The sequence below is a fragment of the Coturnix japonica genome, chromosome 15, assembly GCF_054131305.1.
Source record: "Coturnix japonica strain WE chromosome 15, WE-NBRP24, whole genome shotgun sequence".
Taxonomy (NCBI): domain Eukaryota; kingdom Metazoa; phylum Chordata; class Aves; order Galliformes; family Phasianidae; genus Coturnix; species Coturnix japonica.
This window is the reverse complement of record NC_140677.1, coordinates 13,606,145-13,632,330: the sequence shown is the minus strand read 5'-3', so window position 1 is coordinate 13,632,330 and position 26,186 is coordinate 13,606,145. Positions and strand designations below refer to the sequence as shown.

At 43.2% G+C, this 26,186-nt stretch overlaps 1 protein-coding gene across 5 annotated transcripts in view; it reads left to right on the top strand.

The window, feature by feature from the left end:
• Positions 1-26,186, top strand: part of FBLN2 (fibulin 2) — a 101,352-nt gene that overhangs the window by 36,308 nt on the left and 38,858 nt on the right. For 4 of the 5 annotated variants that reach the window (XM_085516542.1, XM_085516543.1, XM_085516541.1 and 1 more), the window contains one exon: positions 7,169-8,634. In XM_085516542.1, the coding sequence (XP_085372668.1) occupies positions 7,296-8,634 (1,339 nt within the window). In that variant the 5' untranslated portion in view covers positions 7,169-7,295. Of the gene's footprint in view, positions 1-2,265; positions 2,561-7,168; positions 8,635-26,186 lie in introns of those variants that run through there. The other variant, XM_015874805.3, reaches the window with a different exon arrangement.

Here is a 26,186-nt window from a genome sequence, read left to right as displayed (position 1 = left end):
ACTGCATGTGCTAATGACCGAAAGGTGTACGTTGACAGAACTCCATATAGACAATGTGGAGAAACTGTGAACTTCAAATAGTAGGAGACTATGAAATGCTCACTCTACAATCAGGGTTATTTTCAACTCAGCAGATAGGGTTTCACTATTAATCATGTCAATGACAAGGCCAAGACACATACTGAAAAATTATGTACTACAAAATTATACTATTAACATTTTGTTTTGACATTCATTTGAAATTAATTTGAAGATGAAGTAAAGCCGTCTGTGTTACTTTGGAGAGCTTCAAACCAAACTCTTCAGTTAAAGTTCAGGCTGGTGAGCAGTTCTTCCTTACAGATAGAATGTCGAAAATAGTTTTGCCATTCTTTTCACTCTTCCCTCAATAAAACAGTTGTTAATTATTTCTAAACTGGTACATGTGAAGAAACACTGCTGTTGCTTAAATAGTAGGTTCTCTTTTGACTAATTTATGTTTTAGGGTGGGGAAACGTTTTGGCTCCTCCAGATAGAAGATCTGTACTGGCTCTCACTGCAAAGGCCCGTGAGGTTCAAAGTGCTGGCTGGGCTCCCACAGAGCAGAAGACCGGATTAAGGAAACAAACCCAAAGCTTGAATTTGTTTCTTAAAGGAAGTTCTAAGTAGCATCACATGCTACTGTTGGATATAGTGAGAGGGGACAGAGATGTGTATGAAAACAATGTGCTCAGATTTTGCATGCTGCTGCCATTGAGATTGCAGCTGGGTTTTCCCAGGACATGGAGAGGGCTGCCCATGGAGGTGGTGGAGGCATTGTCCCCAAAGGTGTAGATGTGGCACTGAGTGACGTGGTTAGTGGGCATGGTGGGGATGGCAGTTGGACTAGATGATCTTGCTGGTCTTTTCCAGCCATAACATGTCTGTGATTCCTTGGTAATAGTGAGCAGCAGCCCTGAAAATATGTGTTGTGTGCTGGGAAGTAGAGGGAAGGGGCAGAGGGCTGGATTAACCAGGAGAAAGTCAGGGAAATGAAGAAGTTTATCTCATGACATGAAGGGATTATTTGTGAGGAGCCAGGCTCTGAGACCAAACACAGGCACAAGTTCTGCTTTGGTTACGTATGGCTTCCAGCAGAATGGCCTCAATAACAGGGAGTACTGTGGAAAAATAGGGACATGAGTGGAAACTGAGGAGTGTCACTCATTAGGTAAACGTTAAAAATTTCTTTCCTTCTCTCATCAGAGCAGCTGCCAGTAGTTACAATGCTCACCTGAGCCTAGAGCACTGAGGCAGTGCTGGTGACGCCCCAGGGGCAGAGATGTGTCTGCATGTGTGGCTGCTCCTGGTGCTGGGGAACCCAGGGACATGCTCTGCCTGCATGCTGCCAGAAGAGCTCTCCCTGTGCTAATTAGTTCATAACTTATGAGCTTTGACACGTTTTTGTTGGCTGTGCCTTGGGAAATGTTTTTGAATGGCTGTTGTTGGCTTTGCTTTAATCCGTTCCCAGATTTTTTTGGCTGCTGTGGAAATAGATGGATTATTTGATTGTGTTCTGGAGGTTTGTATACAGTCACCTGAAACCTGGTGATGTTAAAATAATGTTAAAGAAAAAAAAAGTATATTGATATTAAACACATTTATTTGCATTAAAAATAAATAGGCTCCTTCTGCTGCAGAGCTGCAAGTGCATGCTGAGCATCCTGTGCACAGACATTGTGTTTACATTGTCCTTAAGGAAACCAAATCTTCACTGGTCCAACAGAGACTCAGTCCCTTCCGCATTAGGATGTCCTGCAGCCCCACAATAGGGAAATAGGTTTAAAAAACTTGGTGGGTAGGGCTGACTTAAGAGCTTGTGCCTTTCTGCCTGTCTGCGCTGCTCCAGGATCCATGATCCTCTCCTCCATATGTTGCAGGCTCCTTGCAGCCATAGCAGCACACTCCATGTGTTTTGGCTGCTCCAGCCCCCCGTCCACACTCAGCCCCTTGCTGAGCAATCCATAGCCAGTGTGTCAGAGCTGGGATGAGGACCAGCTCCTCCACGTGTGCTGGGCGGGATGCTGTTGCCGTTCTGCTTCTTTCCCCCATGTGAGTCGTTTCTCTATCACTCCATGCAGCTGCCATCCTCCCACTGAGTCACTTTGGATCTACTGCAGTGGAGACTCCCAATGACACAGAATTTTGCTGTTCAGTGAGCCAAATACCTGCCCTGTTGTTTTGGGCTAGGCTGGAGCAAGGGGGAGCATTGAAACGCTACACCCAAGACATGACGCTCCCTTCCACAGCTTTGTCCAGTCATTCACTTGGAACAAGGCTGCCTTTAGTCTCCAGTTCTTCAAAAATGGATTTGAAATCTTCACATTCTGGAGGAATACGTCCCAGAGCTGCCTGGTCGCTATTCCTAATGCTTGGCTGCTTCAGCTGAAATACCTTGGTTGATACTTTTCCATTACTTTGGCGTGTTGAGTTCCTGTTTGGATTTGAGCACGGGCAACATCCTGGAGAGCATCAGGCGCATCTCTGCAGGGCGCCTGTGCTGGGCAGGGAGGTCTTGTCGGAACCGCTCTCAGGAATCCACGTGAGTTATGATCTTGTGCTGCTCACTCCTTGTTTGTCCCACTCTTGAGTTCTCTGTTGAATTAAGTAATGATCCTCTGGGCTCCCAAATGTCCATTTTTTTAAGCTTTTCCATGAAAAGGAGGTTTACAGTAACTTATTTCTTATTGAAAATAAAGCTAAGAAAAACCACCTGCAAAAGCTATGACTCTTGAAAACTGTCTGATTTTGCCAAGAACTGGAGCGCTGACAACTCTGAAGTGACTAAGTATCTTGTGCTTTGCTTTCAATAAGAAAAGGGCAGCTCCTTCGAATTGAATTTTCACTGGGGTTTATTGTACTTCTCTTTTCACCCAGCCCAGCTGTCCCAAATGAGGAGGTTGGCTCCAGCTCATCTCAGGTTTCATTAGTTAGGCAGAAGGGAACGGCTCTACACACTGTATGGTGCATGAGAGCAGTAAAGGAAATCTTTCTCTGCTTTTCATTCATCCATCTGGTTAATAGCACTGTAGTTACCTCTGCTAGTGAGATGGGCTGGGAGCAGCCAGCAGCAATCACTTCCAGTGACTGGTGAGATCACAAGTTTCCGGATTGAAAGGGTGTGAAAGGAAGAGCTAATCCATGGGCTGGCACAGCCCAGCCAGGAGTTACTGGGCTTAGAGTTTTTTTATTTTTCATATAAGAAAAACCTCTCACAAATTTCCATTTGTCTCTTGCATTTTAAAGGGATTGTTTTAAAATTGATACTTCCTTCCATCCCCTCCCTTCTTCCACTCATAGCCTATGCTATGTCCGTAGCCATTTAAGAGCTGCTGGCAGCTGTAGCAGAGCAGTGATGTCTGGCTGGGGCGAGGTGCTAAATACACAGGCAAAATGCCATTGTCTGTATGGTATGGATGTACATTTGTGCTTCAGCCCCTCCTGTACCTATTGCAATGCTCTTGCCAGTATGATAGGGAAGAGATTCAGCATCAGAGAACAGGGCTGTGTTTGGTCCTGGCTTTGTGCAGCTTGAGCCAAATTTTACTGGGAGACCAGGAGAATCCTTGATAGAATTGATGTCTTGATTCGTGCACAGGTGGTAAGTGCCACTACTGCATTTCCTTCTTGCTGTCCGACCATATTTGCGCATATGTGGGCTTCCTTCTTTATATGCGTGAGACCTGGCTGTGTAGATGGACAGACAAACAGAGCAGCTCACTCACAGTTCCTCCCTGCAGGTCCTGTGCTCCCTGGCACAGTGCAGGACAGGTCGTGCAGTTGTCTGCCACCTTCTGCCTTCATCTGGCTGCATCTGGCCCTCTATGCTGCTCAAAATGAGAAAATGCATAGCACAACTTTATTGCTGGTTTTACTATTCCAGCAAAGACCCATTTGGTGAGGAACATAGAGTAAGGATAGAGAGAAGAGCAACTCTGTGCGCACTGTTTGGAAAGCTCTATGTCTGGCTAAATTACATATGCTTCTTCAAAGCTGGACATCAGTGGGATCTCACGCAGGTGTTCTCTGCAGTGGGCTGAATTTATTCTGCTTATTGCTTTTTGTTTATAAACTACTGTCTTTTTTACTTCCGTGAACATTTGAAAGAATGCTCTTGATCCTGCAGTATCTCTTCCACACGTGCACACCTTCTGCAGTTGTTTTCCTGTCTCCAGAACAACCTTTATCATGAGAGATCATGTTCCTGTGAAGGCTTTGAAGCAAAGCGCCTCTTGTCACCTCTGCTTACCTACAATGAGCCTTATGGTTTAGCACTGAAATGAAACCATCTGGGAAAAAATCTCCCAGTAAAGTACTCCTCATAATTTAAAGATGTTGCACATTTGAAATGTCTGTGTGGAACACGTTGGTTTCATCAGCGTTTTCAAGTAACACCAAACTGTTTTAATCAAGTCAACATTCTTCATTTTGACTTTATGTTATGACTTTGATTCAAGAAAATAACTTTCATAGTGTATCGTTTTGCAGAAATCTCAGCATTCATAAATTTCTGTCCCTTTTTCCATGAAGGCGTGTGCTTGTCCTTCACGTTCATCTGAGCTCTCACTTCTTTAAAGCTGCTATAAAGTGTATTGCTTTGCCTTTCCTAGGTATCATGTGGAAAGAAGGAGCTGAGGAGTATGATACTATGATTTCAAAGCTCCAGCTTTTGATGCTATTAGCTGCTGTCCCCAGAGCCCCTTCCAGCTGCAGTAATCCAGAGGGTGTCCCACATCTGCTGTGTGGGTTGGGCAGGGCTCTCTCGCTCAGGTGGGAGTGTTTTCTCAGAGGGGCTTAATAGTTGTGTCTGCCTGCTTTGCTCCAGTCTTTTTCTCTGTGCCTGACATAGAGGCTGCTTCTATGATATGCAAGTTTATGGGTTGGCAGAGGGGAGCCATGGGTGTGGGGAACAGATGGAGAAAGTACAGGGAAAATGCAGTGCTTTAAAGGAATAAAAAGAGATGCTTTTGTTGGAGTTAGAAACAAGAAGTCTCTGATGAAAGAAAATGAGCCTGAGGATAAGGAATACTGTGATGTTACCAACAGAATAAGGCTTTGTAAGGATTTGGGACTTATCAGTTTGAGATTGGTAGCTTGAAAACCGAATATTCAGGTTATCAAACAAAAAAGGATACAGGGTGACTGAGTGACTGAAGGAGGCATTGAGCAGTAAGTGTGGAAGGTGCGGCATCCAAAGCACCTGGGAAAAATTGGGATGGGAGAGGAGAAGAGGGCAGGGCTGGGCACAGCTGCACCAGCAGTGATCCCACAGGCATAGAACTGTCCGAATGACTTCCATGTGCCAAAGCATTAACACCAGGAGGTACCGATGGGAGGGAACGATGACAAAATGCTTCTGTGGGAACCTTACTGAGGGAGCTTATCTTTAACTGTCCTTCCATTCTTTGTTTCCTGGCTAAAGCAAGGTAATAATTACACGCTTTGGTTACCCACAGAAGCTGCTGGAAGTAGGATAAATTATTAATTCCCAGACTGCACTCTGAAAAAATTAATTTCAGCACCACCTATTGCAAAATACTCCCTTGGACCAAATATCCAACTGCTGGGAGCAGATCTGAAAAAGTGAGCTTCTTCCAAGCCCATTAGCATACATTCTGAAGCTTTTATTTCTCATTGTTGGTATCCGTTAGCATGCTGAACTAATATACTCAAATAGTAGTAAAAACCTTTCATTTACAAGAACTCTATCTCTGTACGACGTACTGAAGTAATTCAGATTCCAGGACGGAGCTGTGGAAATTCTCAGCACAGTTTGTCCGTATCTTATCAGAACAGGCACGCTTTTCCCACGGCCTGGCTGCTTTCCAGCAGTGCCTAAGCAGACTTGTTGGAAGCCCGCTTTGAATGGAAGAAGTAATCTTTCTGAATGGATTTTCTGGCAGGATTCCTGTTGCGTGTGTGGTTTATTGTTCTTGGTGATGTGTCTACATTTAACCCGCTAGATAAAAGTTTTAGGGTCTTTTTTTTTTTTTTCCTTCTTTTTTGGGGTGGGGAATGGTTCAGGAAAAACAATCAGATTGTGAATTCTATAGAATCTTATACACAAACTTTTTTTTTCTGTTTTATCTACTCTTCCATGCTAGTTGTATAGCGTTTTGAGCAGGCTTTTGATGTAAAAGCCAACAGATTATTTCCTCGGACTTTTCTACGGTCAAAAGACTGAATGATTAAAAAACAAATAACTTTCTTCTCCTCGACCAATTTTAGCAAAGTTTTATTGTGCCAATTCATTTCATTTTTAAACAGCCATTCTATTCACAGTGCTGTAGTTCTGCATAAAGGAACAGTCGTGCTGTCAAAAAGAAAAGAAGTGTGTCCCACTGGTGGCGTATCCTGAACTGGAGTAAATGCCTGTTGGTTGTGCATCAGTTGTAACTCCAGTGTATGCAATCAATCCCTTGTGCACTGCAGGCCTGCTGTGGAGCTGAGCCAACTTCTGAGCTGAGGATCTGGCCTCTAATATGTGTTACAGGATAGCTAATATGATGTTTAACCACTCGGTAATGGCAGTATACAAAGAAGTTCTATTTTAGCACCTCTGGGGCAAGAAAATAACTGTTAATGCTGAAAACTGAAGTGCAAATGATTGCTAAATGGAAGAAGGAGGCAGAACAAAACTCCTGTTATTTCGAGTTAACACGTGTTAACAGACAAATATTCAGGTTGAGTTTTGGCCATGAAAGATCCTTAAGATTTGGATCTTTGTAGCTGAAACAAAACGTTCACATATCTTAAATTTGCATCTACAGAGGAGGATCTGCATCTGTTTATTATCTGCCAAAAGAATCTCTTCCTTTTTTTTCTAGAAAGATTGTTTTAACAAAAGGACACGAAGCATAAAGACCTTATTTTTATATTAATATACAAATATATTCTGAGCAGATTAAAAATAGAATAGTAAAAGCCTTTTTTCTGTTTAGAAATAGGCATTGGAGTAGTGGGGAGGGGGGGGGAGGAGGGGAGCTTGTAACTCCATACTTAGTGCCTACAATGCTTGGAAGACTTTATGATTAATTTCATACTTAGGTTTCCAGATGTTGGATTTCGTCCCAACTTTTAAAGACCTCTAATGTTTAACAGGATATGTGCTGAGTGTAGTCTTTAACAGAGTTTTCTTTCATAATTCTAGGGTCTATGAGAAAAGGTAACTCGGGAAAACGCTGCAGAATTGGAGCTGAATATACAGCCTTCTAGGAAAGGAACCAGCAACCCTTAAAAGTGCACCTTTGGACTGGAGCTGTGTTTTTGGGAAGACTATGGATAAGCACCAGAGCTGGCAGCGGAGCTGTCTGAATGCTGCCTTCTTCATGCTGCTGTGGAGCAGCGTTTCCCACGCACAGAGGGACTGCACAGGCGTGGAGTGCCAGCCCCTGGACAACTGCATTGAGGATGTGCTGGAGCCTGGTGAGTGCTGCGCCACATGTCTGCAGCATGGCTGCACATGTGAAGGCTACCAGTACTATGACTGTGTCAATGTGGGCTTCGTCAATGGCAAAGTACCCGAAGGGCAGTCTTACTTTGTGGACTTTGGAAGCACTGAGTGTTCGTGCCCCAAGGGAGGGGGTAAGATCAGCTGCCAGTTCATGCTGTGCCCAGAGTTGCCCCCAAACTGCATTGATGCAGTGGTGCCAGCGGATGGCTGCCCTCAGTGTGGAAGAATAGGCTGCCTCCACGAGGGCCAGAAATATGTAGCAGGACACACCTTCCATATGCCGCCGTGCAAGGTCTGCCACTGTCCAAATGCTGGTGGCGAGCTGATGTGCTACCAGCTTCCCGACTGCAACACGTTCGCCTTAAACACCGTGAGTCCCATGGATGCTGATGACAATGAACCAGAAAGGCACTATGATGATCCATACAGCTATGACCAGGAGGCACCAGAAGGAGACAACACCCAGGTGGAATCTCCAAAAAAATACAGGAGCTATTCTTCCCATCTCGAGCAGGAAAGCATAAGCCAGGAGCAAAGCGAGGATTATGACTACCTACCAGCCAGCATTGCTCCTTCAAGTTCAGCTGTGGCTGATACATACACTGAGGAAACAACCACTCCGCCCACCACACCAGCACCGAAGCTCCTCTCTGAAATTCGCAGTGCCACTGAAGGAACTGAGCGAAAGAGGGTACCCAGCCCCACTGCAGCACCCCCACAGCTAACAACGCATAAGGAAGCCCCAGTAACAACCAGTGCTCCTCTGGAGCACACCACAGCCACCACGGAGACACCCAAACAGCTGGGGAAACTGGACAGGAGGCCAAAGGGGAAGCAGGGGGACAAGGAAAGGAATGAGCAAGAAAGAGCACCCCACTCTAAAATGAAAAAGCACGTCAGAAAAGAGGACCCGGGGAACAGTATTCATCTAGACTTGAAAGAGGTGAATTTAACAGAGCCAAGTTCAGCAAAATCTTCCCAGGAAACACATGAGGGAAATGCCTTTCCCAAGGTGAAGTTCAGTGCAACAACCTCTCCCCCTGTTGCTCTAAAGGAAGACCGTAGTCAGTCATCCCAAAAGCAGTCACAGACACTGTATCGTTACCACCCTGAGGAAGATGGGGACCCCAACTCTATTCATGCTAACCCCAGATTACCAGAAGGTAAGAACTATTTGTAGTGTGGCTGCCTATGTAACATTTACTTATAATGGCATTTCTTTTTCCTTATTTTCATTCCACACGGACACGAAGTGAAGCAAACCTCCAGTTGCCTTCTTTTAGCTCTTTCAGGAGGTGGTTTGTCTTTCATGTGACTCAACAGCTACTGTTGCATAATTGCTCGTCTTGTTTTGATTTTGCAGATGGTGGATGGTTTTTTCTTGTGTTTTAACTTTATTTCAGATAATGATTTTTCCTTTCATTATTTTCTCTTCTTCATTTCTAATGCAATGTCAGAGAAACATTTTACTGTACAGGAAAGGAATTGGATTTAATTATTTATCTGTTTGGATTCTCCATTTACCAGCTGAATGTAATCATACTTGTAGCTTTCATATTTTACTAGAGGAAGGAGTGAGATGGTTATGCTTCTAGGACACAGTGTGCATCCTACACAAACATTTGCAGCACTTGTAATGTTTATCCTATGGCTGAAAGGCTGTCTGAGCTCATTAGTACAAGAACTTGGTAGATACATTCAAACACCACTGAGGACTAGTACAGAGAAAGGACTGCCTCCTGCTTTGAGTTTTTTGGGGGGCTGGAAGTTGATGATGTTTATGATCAACTGTGGCAAGTGTATGTATTTCCTCTCTGCCTCTGGATTCCTCTTGACATCTTCAGTGAATGTTGATTATACGCTTTATGCAGGGCTCATTACAGTAATGAATGCAAACTTCATCGCTATAAATTAGCATGTATACAGCTCATATTTCCAATTCATTTTTCATCAAATCAAGAGTAATATCTCCATTTTCAAGATGTGGCACAAAATGTTCTCATGAGAACTCAAATTTATAATACTTGAAGTCTGAGTCAAGAATACCGATTACTCCCTATACAGTGATATTTCTTCTTGGGTTACCTAGGTAGCCCTTATATGTGTTAGTCTGTCTACTCAAGAAGTTTAAGGGAGATAGGAGGTGGTAGATTTGAGGAGGAGCTGAGGTTTTATGTGTCCATGTAAGCAGCATGCCTTATTTACCAAATAAAAGGGGCATGAGGTCCATGCATGGAGATGAGAGCCTCTTCTTTCTCTCCTGTGTTATGTTCTTACTGTAAATGTTGACTTCTTAGCCAGTGATAGCAGCCATAATCCGACCTTGATTTCACCAGCACAATGCTCTGCAAATCAGGTCTACCTGAAGAACTTCGCTGCATTACAGCTGTAAGCCAGACAGCTTCCAAGGAGGCAGTTTGAACCCAGTGCCTTGAAATGAGAAAACACTGGTTGAACACACATACCATGAAGAGGGATGTCATTAACAGATGGAGGCTGTCAAATGTGATGTGATGGATAGTTTCTGTGCTCCAAGCCTTACCTCTGTGCTACCTTCTCTCCATAGATGCCTGTTTTATTTCACGTCTAGATAAATTTGTTCTGTGAAAGATGAATCTCCTAGGCCTGGTTGACTGATGATCCAAGGAGTAAACTGGTTCCAACCTTCCAGTTTGTCTAACCTGAATGAGAGAATAAGACCTGTGCCTGCTCTGTGAAATGTGAGCTGTACTATAGAGCTAGCTGCCGCATTTTGGAGTCTCCTTGGGATGCTTTCAGTCTGTCATCCATTTGAACTGCTTGGCTGGCATAGGACTGACTGAGGTTGGTTAGATCAGGCTTCTTGCCGGATAGCAACAAAAAATGATGCCTGTGTGCTGTGAGGGAGCTGCAGAACCTTTCCCCAAACCAGGAGTCTCCCTGGACATGACTAGTCACAGTGTTCATGCCTAGGGACTGATGGATTTTCACTTGTGGTGGTGGTGTTCTTTTAATTGATGTGGTTGTGACTCATGCGAGTTGATCCATATGTTCCATGTAATAAAACACATACATCTTCTGTCTCTTTGGTGATTCCTGAGCTGGTGATAGAGGGCAAGTGAAGACATTAGTCAGCCTTGAAAGGAAGATTAATTCTGCCTGCAGATGTAGAATGAAAGCATAAATTTTGTGCGTGTTATTTCTAACTATGAAATGGTGTGATCTGCTCGAATTGCCAAATACCTTCTCCTCTCATCATCCTCTTCAGCTTCACTCCCCTTGGAGGCTGCACGAATGCAGCCCTACAAGGGATATGGGTAGGCCCAGCTCTCTGGGCTGCAGTGTGAACCAGCCCCATTGCCTGCAGCTCTGGGCAGGATCTTCTCAGTAGGGAGTGCAGCATGGCTGCATGGGGATGCAGGAGCCCCCAGGCTGTGTGTGCCCAGCAGTGGCTGCCCTGGAAAGCAGGCTGGCCTAGGGGATTACTTGGATTCTTTTTGCACTTAATTGATTTCTCCTGCTTTTCTCATCAGTCTGCATGTGGGGGTGGATTTGCTTTATTTTAGGTTGTCCTTCCTTGAAATCTTCAGTACATTTACTAAAATTTCATCTTAATTGCTTTTTTTCTCCTGTGTTTATTTGGGTTCCCAAGTCCCCGAGTGATACATTTGTTTTGTTGCTCTGGGGACACTCTTTATTATTTATTCTAATATTTCTTTCTCCCTGGAGCTTAGAGTAGTACAAGGGTCTTCACAGAAACATTTGCTGCCACTAAAAATTCCTCCTGTTGCATCTTTTTTTCCTTCCTATCAGCTGTGTCCTGGCATTAGATCTCAGTGGTTGGATCGCTGGTGCCTCTGGTTAAACACTGGTGGCTCTGGGGAGCTGAGCCCAGCAGATGGTACCTGCCCTTGCAGGGTTGGTGGCTGCTGCTGCACAGGGGTTCACCATCCTCTGCTCTGTGCCAACCCACACCACTCTGCTGTGGAAATGCTTCTGTCTTTAAACTGAGTGCACTTGTCATAGATCCCAGTAGTAGACTGAAGAGTTCTCCAGCCACATGCAGACCTATTGAAGCTGCTGTGGCAAATGCTAATTAATCCACTCCTAAAGGAATAGTAAGTGTAAAGTAGAGGTAATTATTCAGCTGAGAAAGTGTAAATTAAATGCTGTTACCAAGGGAAAGGATGAGATTGATAGAGACTATAGTCTTTATACAGTCTCTTTCCAAACATTGATTTTCTCCTGTCATTTACTGTAGGAGCAACAGAGGGAGTTTTAATTTCTGTATTTCTTATTTCCTCATAATAAAAATGCCCTGAACAGGGAAGGGCTTAATAAAACATATTTAAAGATCTTACCGTCAAGTTTTTATTATTTTTTTCCTACTTGTTTCCATTTCCCCATGCAGTGCCAGAGCAGCGCTGTTCCTTGGATAAATGTAGCTCAGGTAGCGAGCAGCCTCGTTCTGAATGTTTTATGATTTGCCTTCTGCTTTTGGCAGCCTGAATAGCAATTTGTGTCTAGCTGGAACCACTGTGTTCCAGAATAGAGGTATTTTTCCACTTAAAAACAATTGCCAGTTCTGGATGAGTTTATCATGGTCATTTTCAGAGATAAGGATAATTGCTCTCCAACTGAAGTAAATTCGTGAGACAAGATCAGTGGATTGGAAAATAGCACTCACTGCAAGTGAATCCTTATCAGGAAGGAGGCACTGGGAGGCTCCTGTGCAACTCCTGAGGATGTAGGCAGGTTTTCAGCCATCCCATCTACTGTGTGTTTGCTCAGGGGCTGAGGTTTATAAAGAAAGACCTCACTGTTAGTAACTGATGACAGATGGGAAACAAGAGATCCATGGAACAGGCCTGCACTGAGGGCTTCCCTGAGCATGCCAACCCTTCAGCCCTTCGTCCTGCCGCTGCTGTAAAAGGCACAGAGGGTGGTAAATGCTGTGAGTGAAGCTTTGGAAACACAATCTCAAACTGCAGTTACTTTGTGTTTTTAAATATTAGGTGATGTGTTCTTTCATGTTTACTTGCACTACCTCAGGCTTCAATCTGTATTGTATACTTGGTCCCAGCTCTTTCTACAGCAGGAAGAAATCAGCTCTGAGCCCTCAAACTAAGATCACTGCAGAATAAAAATAAACCTGGGAGAGTGGGATGTAGGGAGAAAAAGCCTTCAGGCCAGCAGTATGAATTGGGCTGAGTTACAGCCCCAGGCAAGTGTTCAGCTGTCTCTTGGGAGGCGCAGCTTTCAGAGGGATAATGGAGGAAGATAGCGTGAATGAGTGTAGGGCAGGTGAGGGGACTTGCAGAAAGAGAGGGATGAGAATACAATAAAATAGAGAAGCATTTTAAAAGAAAACCACAAAATAGATGTTCTGCCCAAAATGTCAGTCTGACCTTACCAGGTGCTATCTGGATGCTGCCGTGTATCGGGGAATCCCAGCCCCCTCCCTTTGCATATCTCTTGCTACTTTCTATGTTAATGAGACCAGTAAGTTCAGGCTGGTGTGCACTAAACACTGCTTGTGGCACAAGGCTGTGAACACAGGGCACGAGGACCTTGTTCCAGTCATCATGGAATGGAGATGGCAACCAAAGGACATAAGGTCCTTGCAAGTTGAGCTTTTGGAGAAGATAGATTTCTGTTTTCTTCTGTTCTTCACAAAGTTGAACAGAGCAGCTGCTCACTTCAGTGTGATCTGTACCTATTTTGTAGGGGTAAACATCATCCATCTTCTGTGATAAGTTAGCTTCATCTCTAGTTTGCAAAAGCATTTGATCTCAATTATGAAATTAAAATGTGCTGGGGACAAACTGTGGAATTGAGATGGAGGTCGTCTTGTGCCACTTAATTAAGCTCTTGAAAAGACAAGACCCCCAAGCTCCTGGGTTTCACAGATGATGGCACCTACTCTTTATTTATAGTATGTACTTGAGAGTTCTTCTTTTAAGAAACATAATTTAAATGCGATTTATTTGGAGTAGTGTTTGTGTTGTTATAATCAATCACTGAGGTATTGACACAGAGTATAGCTCATTAGAAGGAAGCAAATAGTAATTTTTGTTTAAATTTTGTCAGACAATAACCTTTTGAACAGTTTCAAATATGTGGGCCAAAGGAATGCAGCTTTCTAGCCTATGCTTACTCATGAAAGGATTTGTAATTTCATTACCCCAGGCCTCTCAGCGAGCCATATCTCTTACCTCTCAGGGATTCTTAAGTAACAAGCCAGCAGTAATTGGGATTTTACAAAGATCTCCTTATGTGTGAGTGGGTTTTATGTTTTATTGACTATTCCCAATCTGTCTGTGCTGAGTCTGAGATGACTGATTGTCTTCCAAAGCCATCAAAAAGTCCATAACTCCTACCCCAGAGTTGGTGTTGCAGACACCAAGCCCATGAGAGAAGGGCAGGGAAAAAGCAGTCATGCTATCACTTGGATCATGTTGGAGGGGGCCATAATGGCCATCCAGTTCCAACTGGGTTGTCATACACTAGATCAGGCTGCCCATGGCCTCATCCAATTTGGCCCTGAATGCCTCCAGAGATGGGGCTCCCCCAGCCTCTCTGGGCAGCCTCACTGTCCTCTGGGTAAAAAACATCCTCCTAACATCTTACCTAAATCTCCCCATTTGCTGTTACCGATCCTACAGCAAGCTACTGCTTGCATCTCGGGCAGCCTGTATTGCAAAAGAGTTACGTTTGTTTACACTGTTATATACCTTTCCACTAAGGTGATTTAAGTTGAGCATGTGAGTGTGTCTCACAGATAAATAAGTTTTAAGGATGAACTTTATTTTGTCACTACGTAAAAATTTAATATCAAAAAAATGTGCACCTTTTCCCTTATGTTGGTGAGAACCTGTGGTGCATCTTTACCTTCCATGCTCAGGGAACTCACAAGTTGGTGGCTGTTTCTCTGCAATGCACAAGCAGGCGCAATTGCAGTTTTTCACATAGCTCTATAAAACATCTTGTTTATGGCCTATAAGCTGCTCTGGATTAGTATAATTTTCCCTTATCCAAGAATTTTCCTCTGCAATTTGCATTAAGTTTTCTTGTGTTGGAATTGCTTATTTCATGAAACTACCAGCAGTTTTCATTTCCAGGTTCAAAACTACAGTGTTCTAGCCAAGGGATTTTGTAAGATATTTACTCTGAGTAACTGGTTTTGTTGAAGATAACATACATTTAAGTAATGTCTCATGTATTAATGATAAAACTTTTACTGGCTCTCAATCAAAGCTGATAAGCATTGTCTTAACTTATGGCAGTGAAATCAAAAGAATTCGGTACAAAGTCTGTTTTACATTACCAGGTTACATAAATGTTTAATTTCAATTGGTTTGGATTGAATGTAGTCAAAAGCAAGTTGTGGTTTTGCTTGTATCTTCAAGTGGGATTGGAGATAAATATGTAGGCTTTCCAAAATCTTGTCTCAGGACTTTGAGTTGTTGCTTTAAACTAATTAACATGCTTTAAATGTATTCTTGAAATACAGACATAGGCCTTGCCCAGATATGTCCCTGGGCAGAAATCCTCTCAGGACTGCATGTGCCCCTTCCCCTTTGTGCTTGGCCCCAGGCACAACAGGAGACGACTTGTGCTGCTGTGTGCCTGGAATCCACAGTGGGATGGGCAGAGGCTCCCACTGCGTTGGCTTTAGGTAAAAGTTGACCAATCTAGATGAAAAAGAATTAAACAACTTGTTTCTTTATTGTTTGTGTTGGTATGACCAACTAATTCAAGTGAATGGAGTCTTTTAGAGTCAACCAATATTTGTCTTTCAGTGTGAGTAGTCTCATATCCTGGTATGGTGCAGCAGATGCCAGTTTAAGTTTACTATTTATTCTCACACTCAAATGCGAAGGTTAAATGAATTAAACATTTTGGTGCAGAAACTGATCCACCTTTAACCTTCAGTGCTGCGTTGCTGTTCTCACTTGGGTGAGTGCCGACCTCCCAGCATGCCAGCACAGCCTGGCAGGGCACACAGCTCATCTGCAGCAGGATGGTTGGGATGCTTCACCTGCACTGCTGTTTGTCTGCACCACTATAGGCTATGGGATCTGACCTTTATTAGGTAACGCTGAAGTCCCTTTGTAGTATGGTGAAGCAGATTTATGCAGTCTTGAAATCTGACCCTGATATTTCAGGGAGTTTACTTGTTCAGCTTCTAAATGGAGTCAGTAATGTTCCTTGTAATAAGACTTTGAAGGTCAAATCCTGTTCTGTCAGTGCTATATTAACCCCATTACTTCCAGGAAGATATACACTCATTTCAGCTGTATTACTTCTTCCTATATTACTGCAAAATGGTATAGGGCAACTGTTAACCATTAGAAATCCTAAAAACAAAATACCCTCATTAAAGAAGACCTCCTTACATTTCATAGTGTGCAATGGTGAAGTGAGCTGGTCTCACTTCACAAGGCTTTTTTTTGCAGCAAAAAACCTTTATTTGTTTCTGTCTGTTATATTTCCTGTCAGGCTCAAATTCCTCTCCCAGATCTTACAGTTAATTTATAGCAAGCGAATACCTCGTGAAATGTATGATCATTATACAAATACATTATTAGAGCCATTTGTCTTTTTGTTTGTAAATTCCCCAAATTGAATGTCTGGGTAATGGATGTTTATGGAGATGCAGTCAATAGCATTGAGAGCACACAGCACAACATGGCACTGAGGTCACAAGTGAGCCACCTTATTATGTATGGTGGGCAGGAGGGGCTCAATGCCTCTCATCTGGCACTGCAAGCATAGTTCCTCTAGGAAAAAAAAGTACTGGTGTTGATGGATGAGCAGACTTTTCCCATCCGTGCTGGTGCAACAGAACTGATGTTCACACTGCTTTGTTTTATGCTTGGTGTGGAAAAGCCCATGCTCCCCCATGGAGTTAATCATGTGCCTGACCACAAGCATATGGATTAAAGTCAGTTTTTCAGATGACTGTAGCTATGTTTTTCCATTTAGAGAGAGACCAATTTATTATTATACTTGATAAGCCTAGAGTACCTGTGTTATCTCATAAATAAATTAGTGTGAGGATCGTCCTTGTGAACTGCCTTCATACTTGGTCGGAATACTGTTGTTCCTGGAGCAGATCCTGTCCTACTTTGATGCAGTCACAACACAAGTAGGCATTTCTACTAGTGCAGAAACCTTCACAGCACTTTTATGTTCTTTAATGTCGAGAAAGAAAAATATACGTATGCTACAAAATAAAGGAATTAGCCCCATATCCTGGAAGGCCAGAGGGCCACAATGCTGAAGTGGTGCTTGATTCTATTTTCTGAGATGAAGTAGAGAGGCTTTCTAGCTCTGCCTTGTTTGTTTTGGCTGGCTGTTTGCTGCCACCTTGCTGAGGTTTTCTTTGGCAGCTTGAATCTGCTCCAGAGTCATCAGAACCTGGAAGCTGCCAAAGCCAGTGATGAATACAAGGGAGAGAGCATTGCTGCAGCACAAGGAAAATGCAAGTTAGCCATGGAGTAAAGAGCACGGATACCTCTGGCACTGTAGCCTGTACTGTAACCTGCTTAGTGCTGTGGGTACGTGTTGCCATTCTCCCAAGAATGCAAAGCACATTATCTGCTCTCATGCCCTTCTGTCTGGTAGAGCTGGTGATACAGAGCAGGTTTATCAGCATTGTCTCACATGGGACTGAAAGGGTGAAGCTGAGGCTTTATCTGTGTTGTATCTTGATCTAATTAGGAGAAGATGCAGCATACAGGCTCCTGCAGACCAGCTTTAGGTTGGCACTGTGTGTGCAGCCAGTAAGGAGGCACAGCTGTACCTGCATGCAGAGGGATGCAGGCTGAGCTGGAGCCTAGAATTTCAAACTGGTGTTCATTCCAGAAGTTACACAACATGTGGGATGAATGTGCAAACACAGCCAGTGCTGGTGTATGGGTTGCAAAAACCAAAACAAACCAAACCCCCTCTCTTCCTGACACTGAAGAACTTCCAATCATGTTACCTGTGTCAGGCTGTCCCAAACAGAGAGGTCAGCTCTGTGGTGGTGGCGGCCACTGCCACCATTTATGTAACTGAGAGTCAGTGTTTTAGAAGCAGCAGTGTTTAACTGGCAATGTTAACCATGGGTTCACACGGTGCCACAGGAATGCTTGCTAGCTGAATGAAAAGACTTAAGATACAAACACATGGAAAATCCAATCTTGTTCCGAAAAAGTGTAGTGTTGCAGACGTCCCCATAGGTTTGGCAACTGGATGTCAAGCCACAGCATGAGGCATCCCTAGGGATGCAGGAAACTGTTTGTTCTGTAACTCTTTTGAGCCCAAAGACTCAGAAAATCCTCACAGTAATGCAAAATAGGTCCTGCTTTGCAAAACCAGCACAACGTGTGGGGCATTTCTAACTGCAGCTTGCAAACAGCAGTGACTGCGTAGACCGGCTTCACTTGGCACTGTGTTTCAGGGCACCATTGCTCACAGCTTGTTCTTGCCTGGATTTTTCTTCCATAACTGCCCATTATGCAAACTGATGGATTTAGCAGAATTCTGCCTTTTGTAGCAAGTATTGCATAGAACAAGGACAAAGTGAAATTCTAGCATGTGGCTAAGTTGCTTATCAAGCATTGTGCCCAAAGTGTAGAGGAGACAAATTAACACCATTTTCTACTCCAGCATAGAGCTGCACACCTGTGTTGTGCCTGGAACGGTGGGGTGGCTGGGAATGGGGGGAAACTGTCTTTATGAGGGACCTCAATGATGCACCTGGTTATCCTCAAGCCGAGGAGCCGAGGAAGGCAAAGAACTGCAGAGGAGCCAGGTACATGGGAGCATGAAAGCCAAATGAAGGCATTTCTTTTGCTCAGACCCACAAAAGAGGGTAAACAGAGTGCTGCTGAAGTTATCAGTAAGATAAATCAGCAGGCAGGTGTGTCCTATGTTGTCATCACACACTATGAGCTGTCAGAGGGATGGGTGACAGGGTGGGCTTGGTCGTTTTTCTATTTTACTTTCAACCCGGAGGCGGCTAAATAGGAATGGTTTAAAATAGTATCATAGTTGCCATGGTTACTCATCTAAATTGAAAATAAAGGTCTGGACTAAGCTTATAGTCTGTCCGCCAAAGCAAAACTTGGACCTGAGTGATGAAACCTGAGTGGGTTTGAGGAGTCAGGCCGAAGCTCGGGCTGCTGCAGTCAGTGATTCAGAGCACACGGGTGTGCTTGACGTCACCAAGCAGCTCCAGCATGGGTTTGCATGGGCCTGGAGGCATTGCAAAGGGAAAAATCCTTAAAGCTTCAAACGTTTTCCTCTTTTTTTTTTTTTTTTTTTTTTGTTCTTGCCCCAGGAGGTCTGGAAAGCTCAGAAAAATGCCATAATGCTGCTCTGCTGCGAATGATTTTTATTTTGCAGATGTTACTGAGCAAGAAAGCAGCAGCAAATTTAAAGTAGTTCACATAGATAAAAGCATCCCATTAAGGTAAATTCAGTGTATTTGTCCCAGGAATGTGTGGCAAATGTGTGTCTAATTACAGATAAGGCCTCTAAGCCTTTCATCTTCTTTCAGTGAAAAAGAATCTGCAAGTAAAGTGGAAACAAAACGTGTTTTGGTGAAATGAGATGAAGGTCTTTTCAAGGATTTGGCTATTGCAAATGAGTCCCACTCAAGGGAATGGAAGTGTTTCCTCCTGTCCTCCTGCTTTGTGGGTGGCACTGAAAGTATCTGGAGAACTTACTGCAGTTTGCACTGGAAATCTCTCACTTTGAGATAAAAGTCTGTGGTTCTGCCTTTGGAGATTTCTAGTTCCATCTGTTCATTTTTCAGATGGGAGGGCAAATCAGTACCAGTCGAGTGAAGATGCTAGAGATGCACAGAAGACATCAGCTGAGCCTGGCCTGAAAAGTGCATCCTTAAGATTGTGTCATATTTCCTCTCCAATTTCTTCCTCAGTAGGTGGTAGAGAATTAGTGCTTAATTACTTGCAGGCTGTGGACAACAACCAGCCCCCTTGAACTGTTTACATTTGTGGATAAGGCTGGAACTGAGTGTTTTTTGTGGGTTGGTCTTTCAAACTCTATAGAAGACTTTATATCACTTTTTTTTTTTTTTTAATTAATCTTTTATAATATACATTTGCTTCTAAAGAGCTTTTATTTATCTATTAAAAAAAAAAAAAACACAAAAAAGGTGGAAAAAACCAAACCCTCAGCCAAACCATATACATTGTGTATGATACATTCAGTGTATTTTGTGCAGCTTTCCTCCTTGTCAGGAGGCACAGTCTGTTGTTTGCGAGTTTGTGCAACTCTGGAAGACCATGATGGAGCAGAAAGTCAGATTGAAGCCTTAAAGGTGGAGCTGGAGTTCTAGACATGCTTGGATACAAGGAATTACATCTAGCAAACATCACTTGAATAAAACATTAATTTCCCATTAAGCAACATTATGTTGCTGTGATAATTGTTCCTGTTTTGAGTGATCTTCGTTTCCTGCATCCCTCTGGTGACTCATCACAGCAGAGATCTCGTCCATTCTGCTTTGCAGATGCTCTCAAGATGTCAATTCCCAATCTGAGTCAGCTTCTTTATCATCAGCCTCCCCTCTCAAAGCTATTGTGCTGTGAGAATGTATGCCTTGCTAAGGACTTCATTCTCCTTCTAGCATACAAGTGACTGACAGCTCTGGCTGCACTTTCAAATTTAAATCAAGTTTTAAGAAAGCTGTGGGTTAAAAATTCACATTTTGTGTTTTCACATCTTGAATCTGTTGTGCAGCACAGCCTCCTGTAACACTCACGTGTGCCTGGGGCTGAAGGCATGATGCACAGGTGCCTTAAGGGCACAATACATGTGAGAGATAGCTGGAAGGGTGCTCTTCTTGGGGTCTAATGCTACATTTAATGTTTGTGAAACACCACCAGAGTCCTATTGGTAGCCCAACACTCTCAGCCTTTGGTGGAATCTGATGTCTGACACAGGGCAGTGCCGTGAATAACGTACTTGTTTTGGTTTGTTGAGCCCTCACTGCTTGAGCTAAGCACTCCAAACTGGCCCTGCAGTTGAGCTCCTTTGAGTTGTGCTGTTATTAGTTGTATAGCAGTGTGACTCCTGGGCTGTATATTTGTGTGATTCTCTATAGCAGATCTTTTGTTTTAATTGTCTTTCCCACTCCTCATATTGTTGGCAGGTATTTAAGCTTCATGCATTGTGTTTGGGTAAAGATTTTGTTCCCGTACGAGGGGAAATCCAAGAAGTAAAGCTGCATGCTGATAATAGCACTCCCTCCATGAATGAGGAGCTGTGGCACAGTGCCATGGCTCAGACAGCTCTGAGATATATCTGTCACTTGAGGTGGTTACCTCAGCTGTCAGTCTGTTAAAATTACGTACATTTATAAATTATCTCCTCTTTATATAGCCAAAAAATGATTCAGTCCTCTTGCTTATTGTATTACCTCAAGCTCCTGGTATGTATTGCATATGTAATCAAGAAATTAAAGAGTCTGAGGCTGCAAGATTTATTTAGTGGCATTAATGACTGTTTGCTAGTAATTCCATTCAACAAGATGAGAAATTTATTTTTGAATTGTCTTTTAATGAGCAGATGAGTGGGTTTCTATATCACTCCAGAACGTCAGTCTGTCACTTCACATCTGTGTTTTTTAGATCTAATGGGTTTGTTCTCTAGGCTGTCTCTAGGCTAGGTAGCAGGCAGCTGTGGCACCTTTTGATTTTAAGAGTTCATTTTAAATACCTCTGTTAGCTAACAGAAACTTTCTTGTTTTATTTCAGAGGTGTTTCTTTTACTGTAGATTTGAAACCTGAAGGAAGCAGAATGAACTATGAGTGGTTCCCCACTCTGTGAATGTTCGTACATTGTTTTTGTGCCTTGTGATTTTGTGTGATCAGGATTGCTGTGATTGGAACAGGATGAGCAACACTGTGAGTGAGGGGCGCCAGGGGGAGTAAAAATAGTTTTAATTAACTAACAGACTTACATAATGCTCCAACAGTTCATATTTCAGCTGAAGTTTTCTGGGTGGAAGGAAGGAAGAGAAGCAAGGTACAGACAGCACCTGGGGGTGGGGTGCCTGAGCTCACCAAGCAGGAAATCAACACCAGACACTGGTGGGCTCTGCAGAACCAGGGACAGGATGGCCCCTGTTCCATCAGCCCAACCAGCTCAGCCCAAACACGTCTTCCTCCAGAGCTCTGAGATGGCTCTGTGGGAGGAGGAATCTCACAGGCAGTTTTCATCTTGCAGTCTCTGCACTGAAAACTATTTGCGTAAGAAGATGTAGGTCTACCCGCTTAAAAAATAGCAAAATTTGTTTTTTCACTTAAATATGGTCTTAGTTGTCCTAAATACTGGTTATGCAAGCAGAGTTTTGAGAGTATAGATATTTCAAAAGAAGTCTTCCAGAGATGAATTTCAATTTAGTTAATTTATTGCTTATTCATAAGTACAAACCTTGGCAATGTTATTCAAAAGCCATGTACTATAAGACGCAGCAGATCTACACCCTTCTGATTTTTTTTAAAGTCAGATTAAGCTGTAGAAAGGGCCATACACGAGATCTAATGAGAACATGTGGCTGGTCTTGTTGCTTTGTTTGGCTGGTTTTTTTGCCTGCTGAAATAAACTTGCAGCTACGCAATTTGTTTCTCTTCTATGTAAGTAAATCACAACTACTGTAATGCTCATACCTGTGAGCTAGAGCTACTCCAGCCAACTCTGCCTGGGGGATTTGGGAGCGTGTTGCAGATATAGTAAATCAAGTGAACAATGCACACAGTTTGCATGAACTTCTCAGTGTTAGCAGAGGTGGGGATCATTCTAAGGATAATTTCTGCCTGGAGAGGACAATCTTCTGGCTCCTTCCCAGAGGAAGGAGTGATGTGGGCTGCTTCAGGCAGAGCTGCAACCCTGGGCGCTGCCACTGGGCACCAGTAGTGGGGCCCTGCCTCACGTGAGCAGCGCCCGGGGATCCCCTTAGTGCCATGGGGTCATTCCAGCACCCAAGTGTTCTGATTGTTCATTTGACTCAAGGGAATTTGCTGGGACCTTGCATGCAGCAGCCATGCTGCACCTCCTCTCCCTTTGGCTCAGCAGCCAGAATGATTTGGCAGCAGCGAAGGCTTTGGCATGAGAGTTGGCAGCCTTCACTTGGGAGAGTGACATGGATCAGGAGCTTGGCTTAAATGTTTTGCCTTCTTGTTAGAGAAGTCTTGTTGGAGGAGCTGTTGCCGGGAGAACTGGGAGATATTAACCTCTCTCACTGTGTTATCTTTTATCATGATCCCTTTAACATAGCTTCCTTAAACCCTGTGAGTTATAAGAAGAAAATGAATGTGTTTTTTTCATTTAAAAAAAAAAATAAATTAGATGATCTTTTCTTTATGAGTGGAAGGTAGGAGGGGGATTTGTATTGCTGTAGCTCTGGGAAGTGGAGACTGCCACTACTAAAAGAAAAAGACCTCCTTAAGATGGTAAAAACAGAACAAAATAAAGCTGTTAGCTGGAATTCTGCATCTTAAAAAAAAAAACAACCAAGAACATTGTGGGAATGTGATGTGTGATGGACCTATTTGTAACAAAAGAAGGAAAGAGTCATGTGAGCAATGACGACAAAATTAAGATGACCTCAGCAATGCTACATACAACTTCATGAATGGGAGCAGTGCCTCATTCTAGCAGACAAAGCCATTCTTAAGGCATTGAGAAGAATTTCAAGATTATGGACAAAGAGTGATTATTGTGGGTTAGACTGATAGGATTCAAATTTACGGCTTTATTGAAGGGAAATATCCTCAGCTGGAAGTCATTCTAGTTGGTGTCAGGTCAGGCCGACCTTAGAAGTTAAATACAAATAGTTGCTGAGAACATGGACAGATTGCAGTGGGAACACTTGCTGGGTTATGACTGTAGTTCTAATCTGGAATCATTTTTAAATTGCTGATTGCAGGTATAGCCTTGACAAGTTTTGGATCACTTACATTCCTGCAACAGTTGAGTAGACAGTGCTGGCAATATGGTTCACAAACTCAGCTTATAACTTGTTTTCATATGTTGGCCTGGATTGTGAAAACATTACCTCAAGAGTTAAAAATGTTAAGTCTTTCTTTTTAGCAAATATCACTGGATGTCAAGAAAGCATATCAAATTTAATTGGCTTCTTAAACACGAAGTGCTTTGGAACTATTCCATGGAAATAGCATTTAGAAAGTCTTACCTGCCGGCACCATTACTGTTTGAGATGGATCTGTAAGCTGCTGGCAGAGAATTGGGCAATTTGGGCTCTTGCTGCTCTTGGGCTGAGTTTGTTTGAAGCCAGATGTTGGCTCTTGGGAATTAATGTAATCTTTGGGGTTTGAATGTCAATGCATTGTTCTCATTTGCTTTTGTTTTTAGTTTGTTTGCTTGTTTGCTTTATGTGCCAATCTCATTGTACAGATGTTTGTAAATCTTTTCTTAATCACTGATTCCCAGTGACAGCTGATGTCATCCAACTTTTTGTTTTAGATGTAGATTGACACAAAGCCTTGGGAAGCTGTGAGATGAAAGCTTCCCTCATCCTAGGCAATTCAGCAACAGTAATATAGGAGAATTTTGAAAGAGGAAGAGAAGGTAGAAAGCAAAATTGTATTCAGAAGGTTTCTTTTCACTTCTTTCAATGTTTAAGATTGCTTCCCCTCTGGATAACTATAATCTGCAAATCGAGTGCATAGAGTTGCACTAATTATTAGTTTAACAGAGGATGGTGTGGGGAAGTAATTAGCCTTAAATAACAAATTGTCATGCCATGTCAGATGGTTTTGCTTTATACTTCATATGCTGCAAATGTAAGTAATCTTAAAATCGTTATGAATGCATGAAAGCTGTTAACTCAGTCTTCCATGTTCTTTCAACTTCTTGAAATGTTATTCACTTGTGCCAGTCAGTTCATGTGCACACTGTGGAGATTAGAAGTGGTATTAAATCAGTGAACTGCTGCACCGGAATAAAATCTTTTCCAATTGTGTGGATTCAGTGCAAGTATCACATCACTTTCATTTTATCCATTGGTTTGAGGCTGCTGTGCACAGCAGTGGTGCAGAGGTGCACAGCGCATGCTGGTGCTGCCAGCAGTGTGATGGATCACCTCTTCCCATACCTTCCCCTCCATACCTGCTAGAAATGAGCTCAGGGCTAAGAGCACATTCAGCACTCCAAGCACTGGGAACCTTGACTGAAATCAACAGCTTTGCTGAGTCAGGGAGTGAATGTGCAAAAGGATATAAGAGTGACTAAGGGCTGAGGGGGGCAGATGGATCATGTAAGCAGTGTGGTGCCCCATCAACATAATGTCAGTAATTGAGGGTTTGCTAGGTGTTTTTTTGTTTTGGGTCCTGGCATAGAAGGGAAGAGATTTTATTTTATTTTATTTTATTTTATTTTATTTTATTTTATTTTATTTTATTTTATTTTATTTTATTTTCTGTTGTAGTGTTTCCAAAAAGACACTGAAAGAGCGATAGCATTTTCAGGGAGATAAGCAAAGAGGATCAAAATAAGATAGGAAGTATGTATGCAGTCAGCAAAGACTAAGGATCTCAGAGATGAAAACCAGTAGTGAAAGGTAGAAACCTTCCAGGGTAAGAGCTAAAGGAAATCAGCTGGGCTCAGATGGCATTGCTTAGTGTTTTAGGGGACTGGTGCTGTAGTTACATGTGTCTGTTCCTGCAGCTGGGCTGCCAGTGCTCTTATGTGCTTGGTACCACGCCATGTGAGTGGCACTCAGCTCGTGGTTACAGCTGGCTGCACATTACTGCCTTTGCCAGTGTAATGTGGGTGAGGCGAGAAGGTTGGAGAGAGCACAGCTAACCTGGAAGTGTGGATGGTGCTTTTCTGTTAACAGAAACTGAATTTGTAACAATGTGCCTAGAAAACTGATGTTCCCAAGAGCTTTCTTCTTGCCTTTTGCCCCATAGCCAATCTTTCATTATAATGTGGTTGCAATGCATTTAACTTGAATTTTAAAACAAACAACGCCTCCAAGGAAGCAGCCTTGCCAATAAACTCTGTTGGTGGTCCTAACCTTGCTGAAGCTGAAAGTCCCATCTTCTTTCCACACCTCTTAGTGGAAGGTTTACCCACACTGGCAAATCCACACCAGAAGTCTGAATTTGACCCTGTATTTCCAACTGCATGGCCAGGGGGAACAATTCACCTCCTCTCAGCCCTGCTTGGTGCTTGTCCAAGCTGATGTCTCCCAGTGATTAGGAAACAGCTGGCAGCTAATGAGTGCTTGTCCACTGGGAGAAGAAGCAAGTTCAAAGCTGAACTTCTCCCTTGATGAAGAAAAGATACATTCCTTGCTGGGGGAGGGATCTGGCTGGTGACCAGCCACTGCCAAGAACATGCTGTCCCATTCTGCACTGTGGTGTGTGTTGCTCCCATTGGTGCTCCCTGCTGAGCTCTGTACAAGAGGATTTCTGCTCACACAAGTTAGTCAGGTATTGGGCTTATTGATTTACTGAGTTTTAATGTGAGCTGGGGTCTTCTGAAGATGAGGAGGGTCCTTGCCACAGGATCTCACCTCCTTTCCTGCTACCAGGATCCCCTCTGGGATGTGCGGGATGTGCTGCTTGGTTCCTCATAAGCCTTTCTGAGGATGAGAAGTTGGTGGGAAATTGCATCTCCCAAGGAAGATGAGGGAGAGAACGTGAGGGGATGCTGCTGGCACCTTCCTGAGTGCTATGGATTTCCTTTG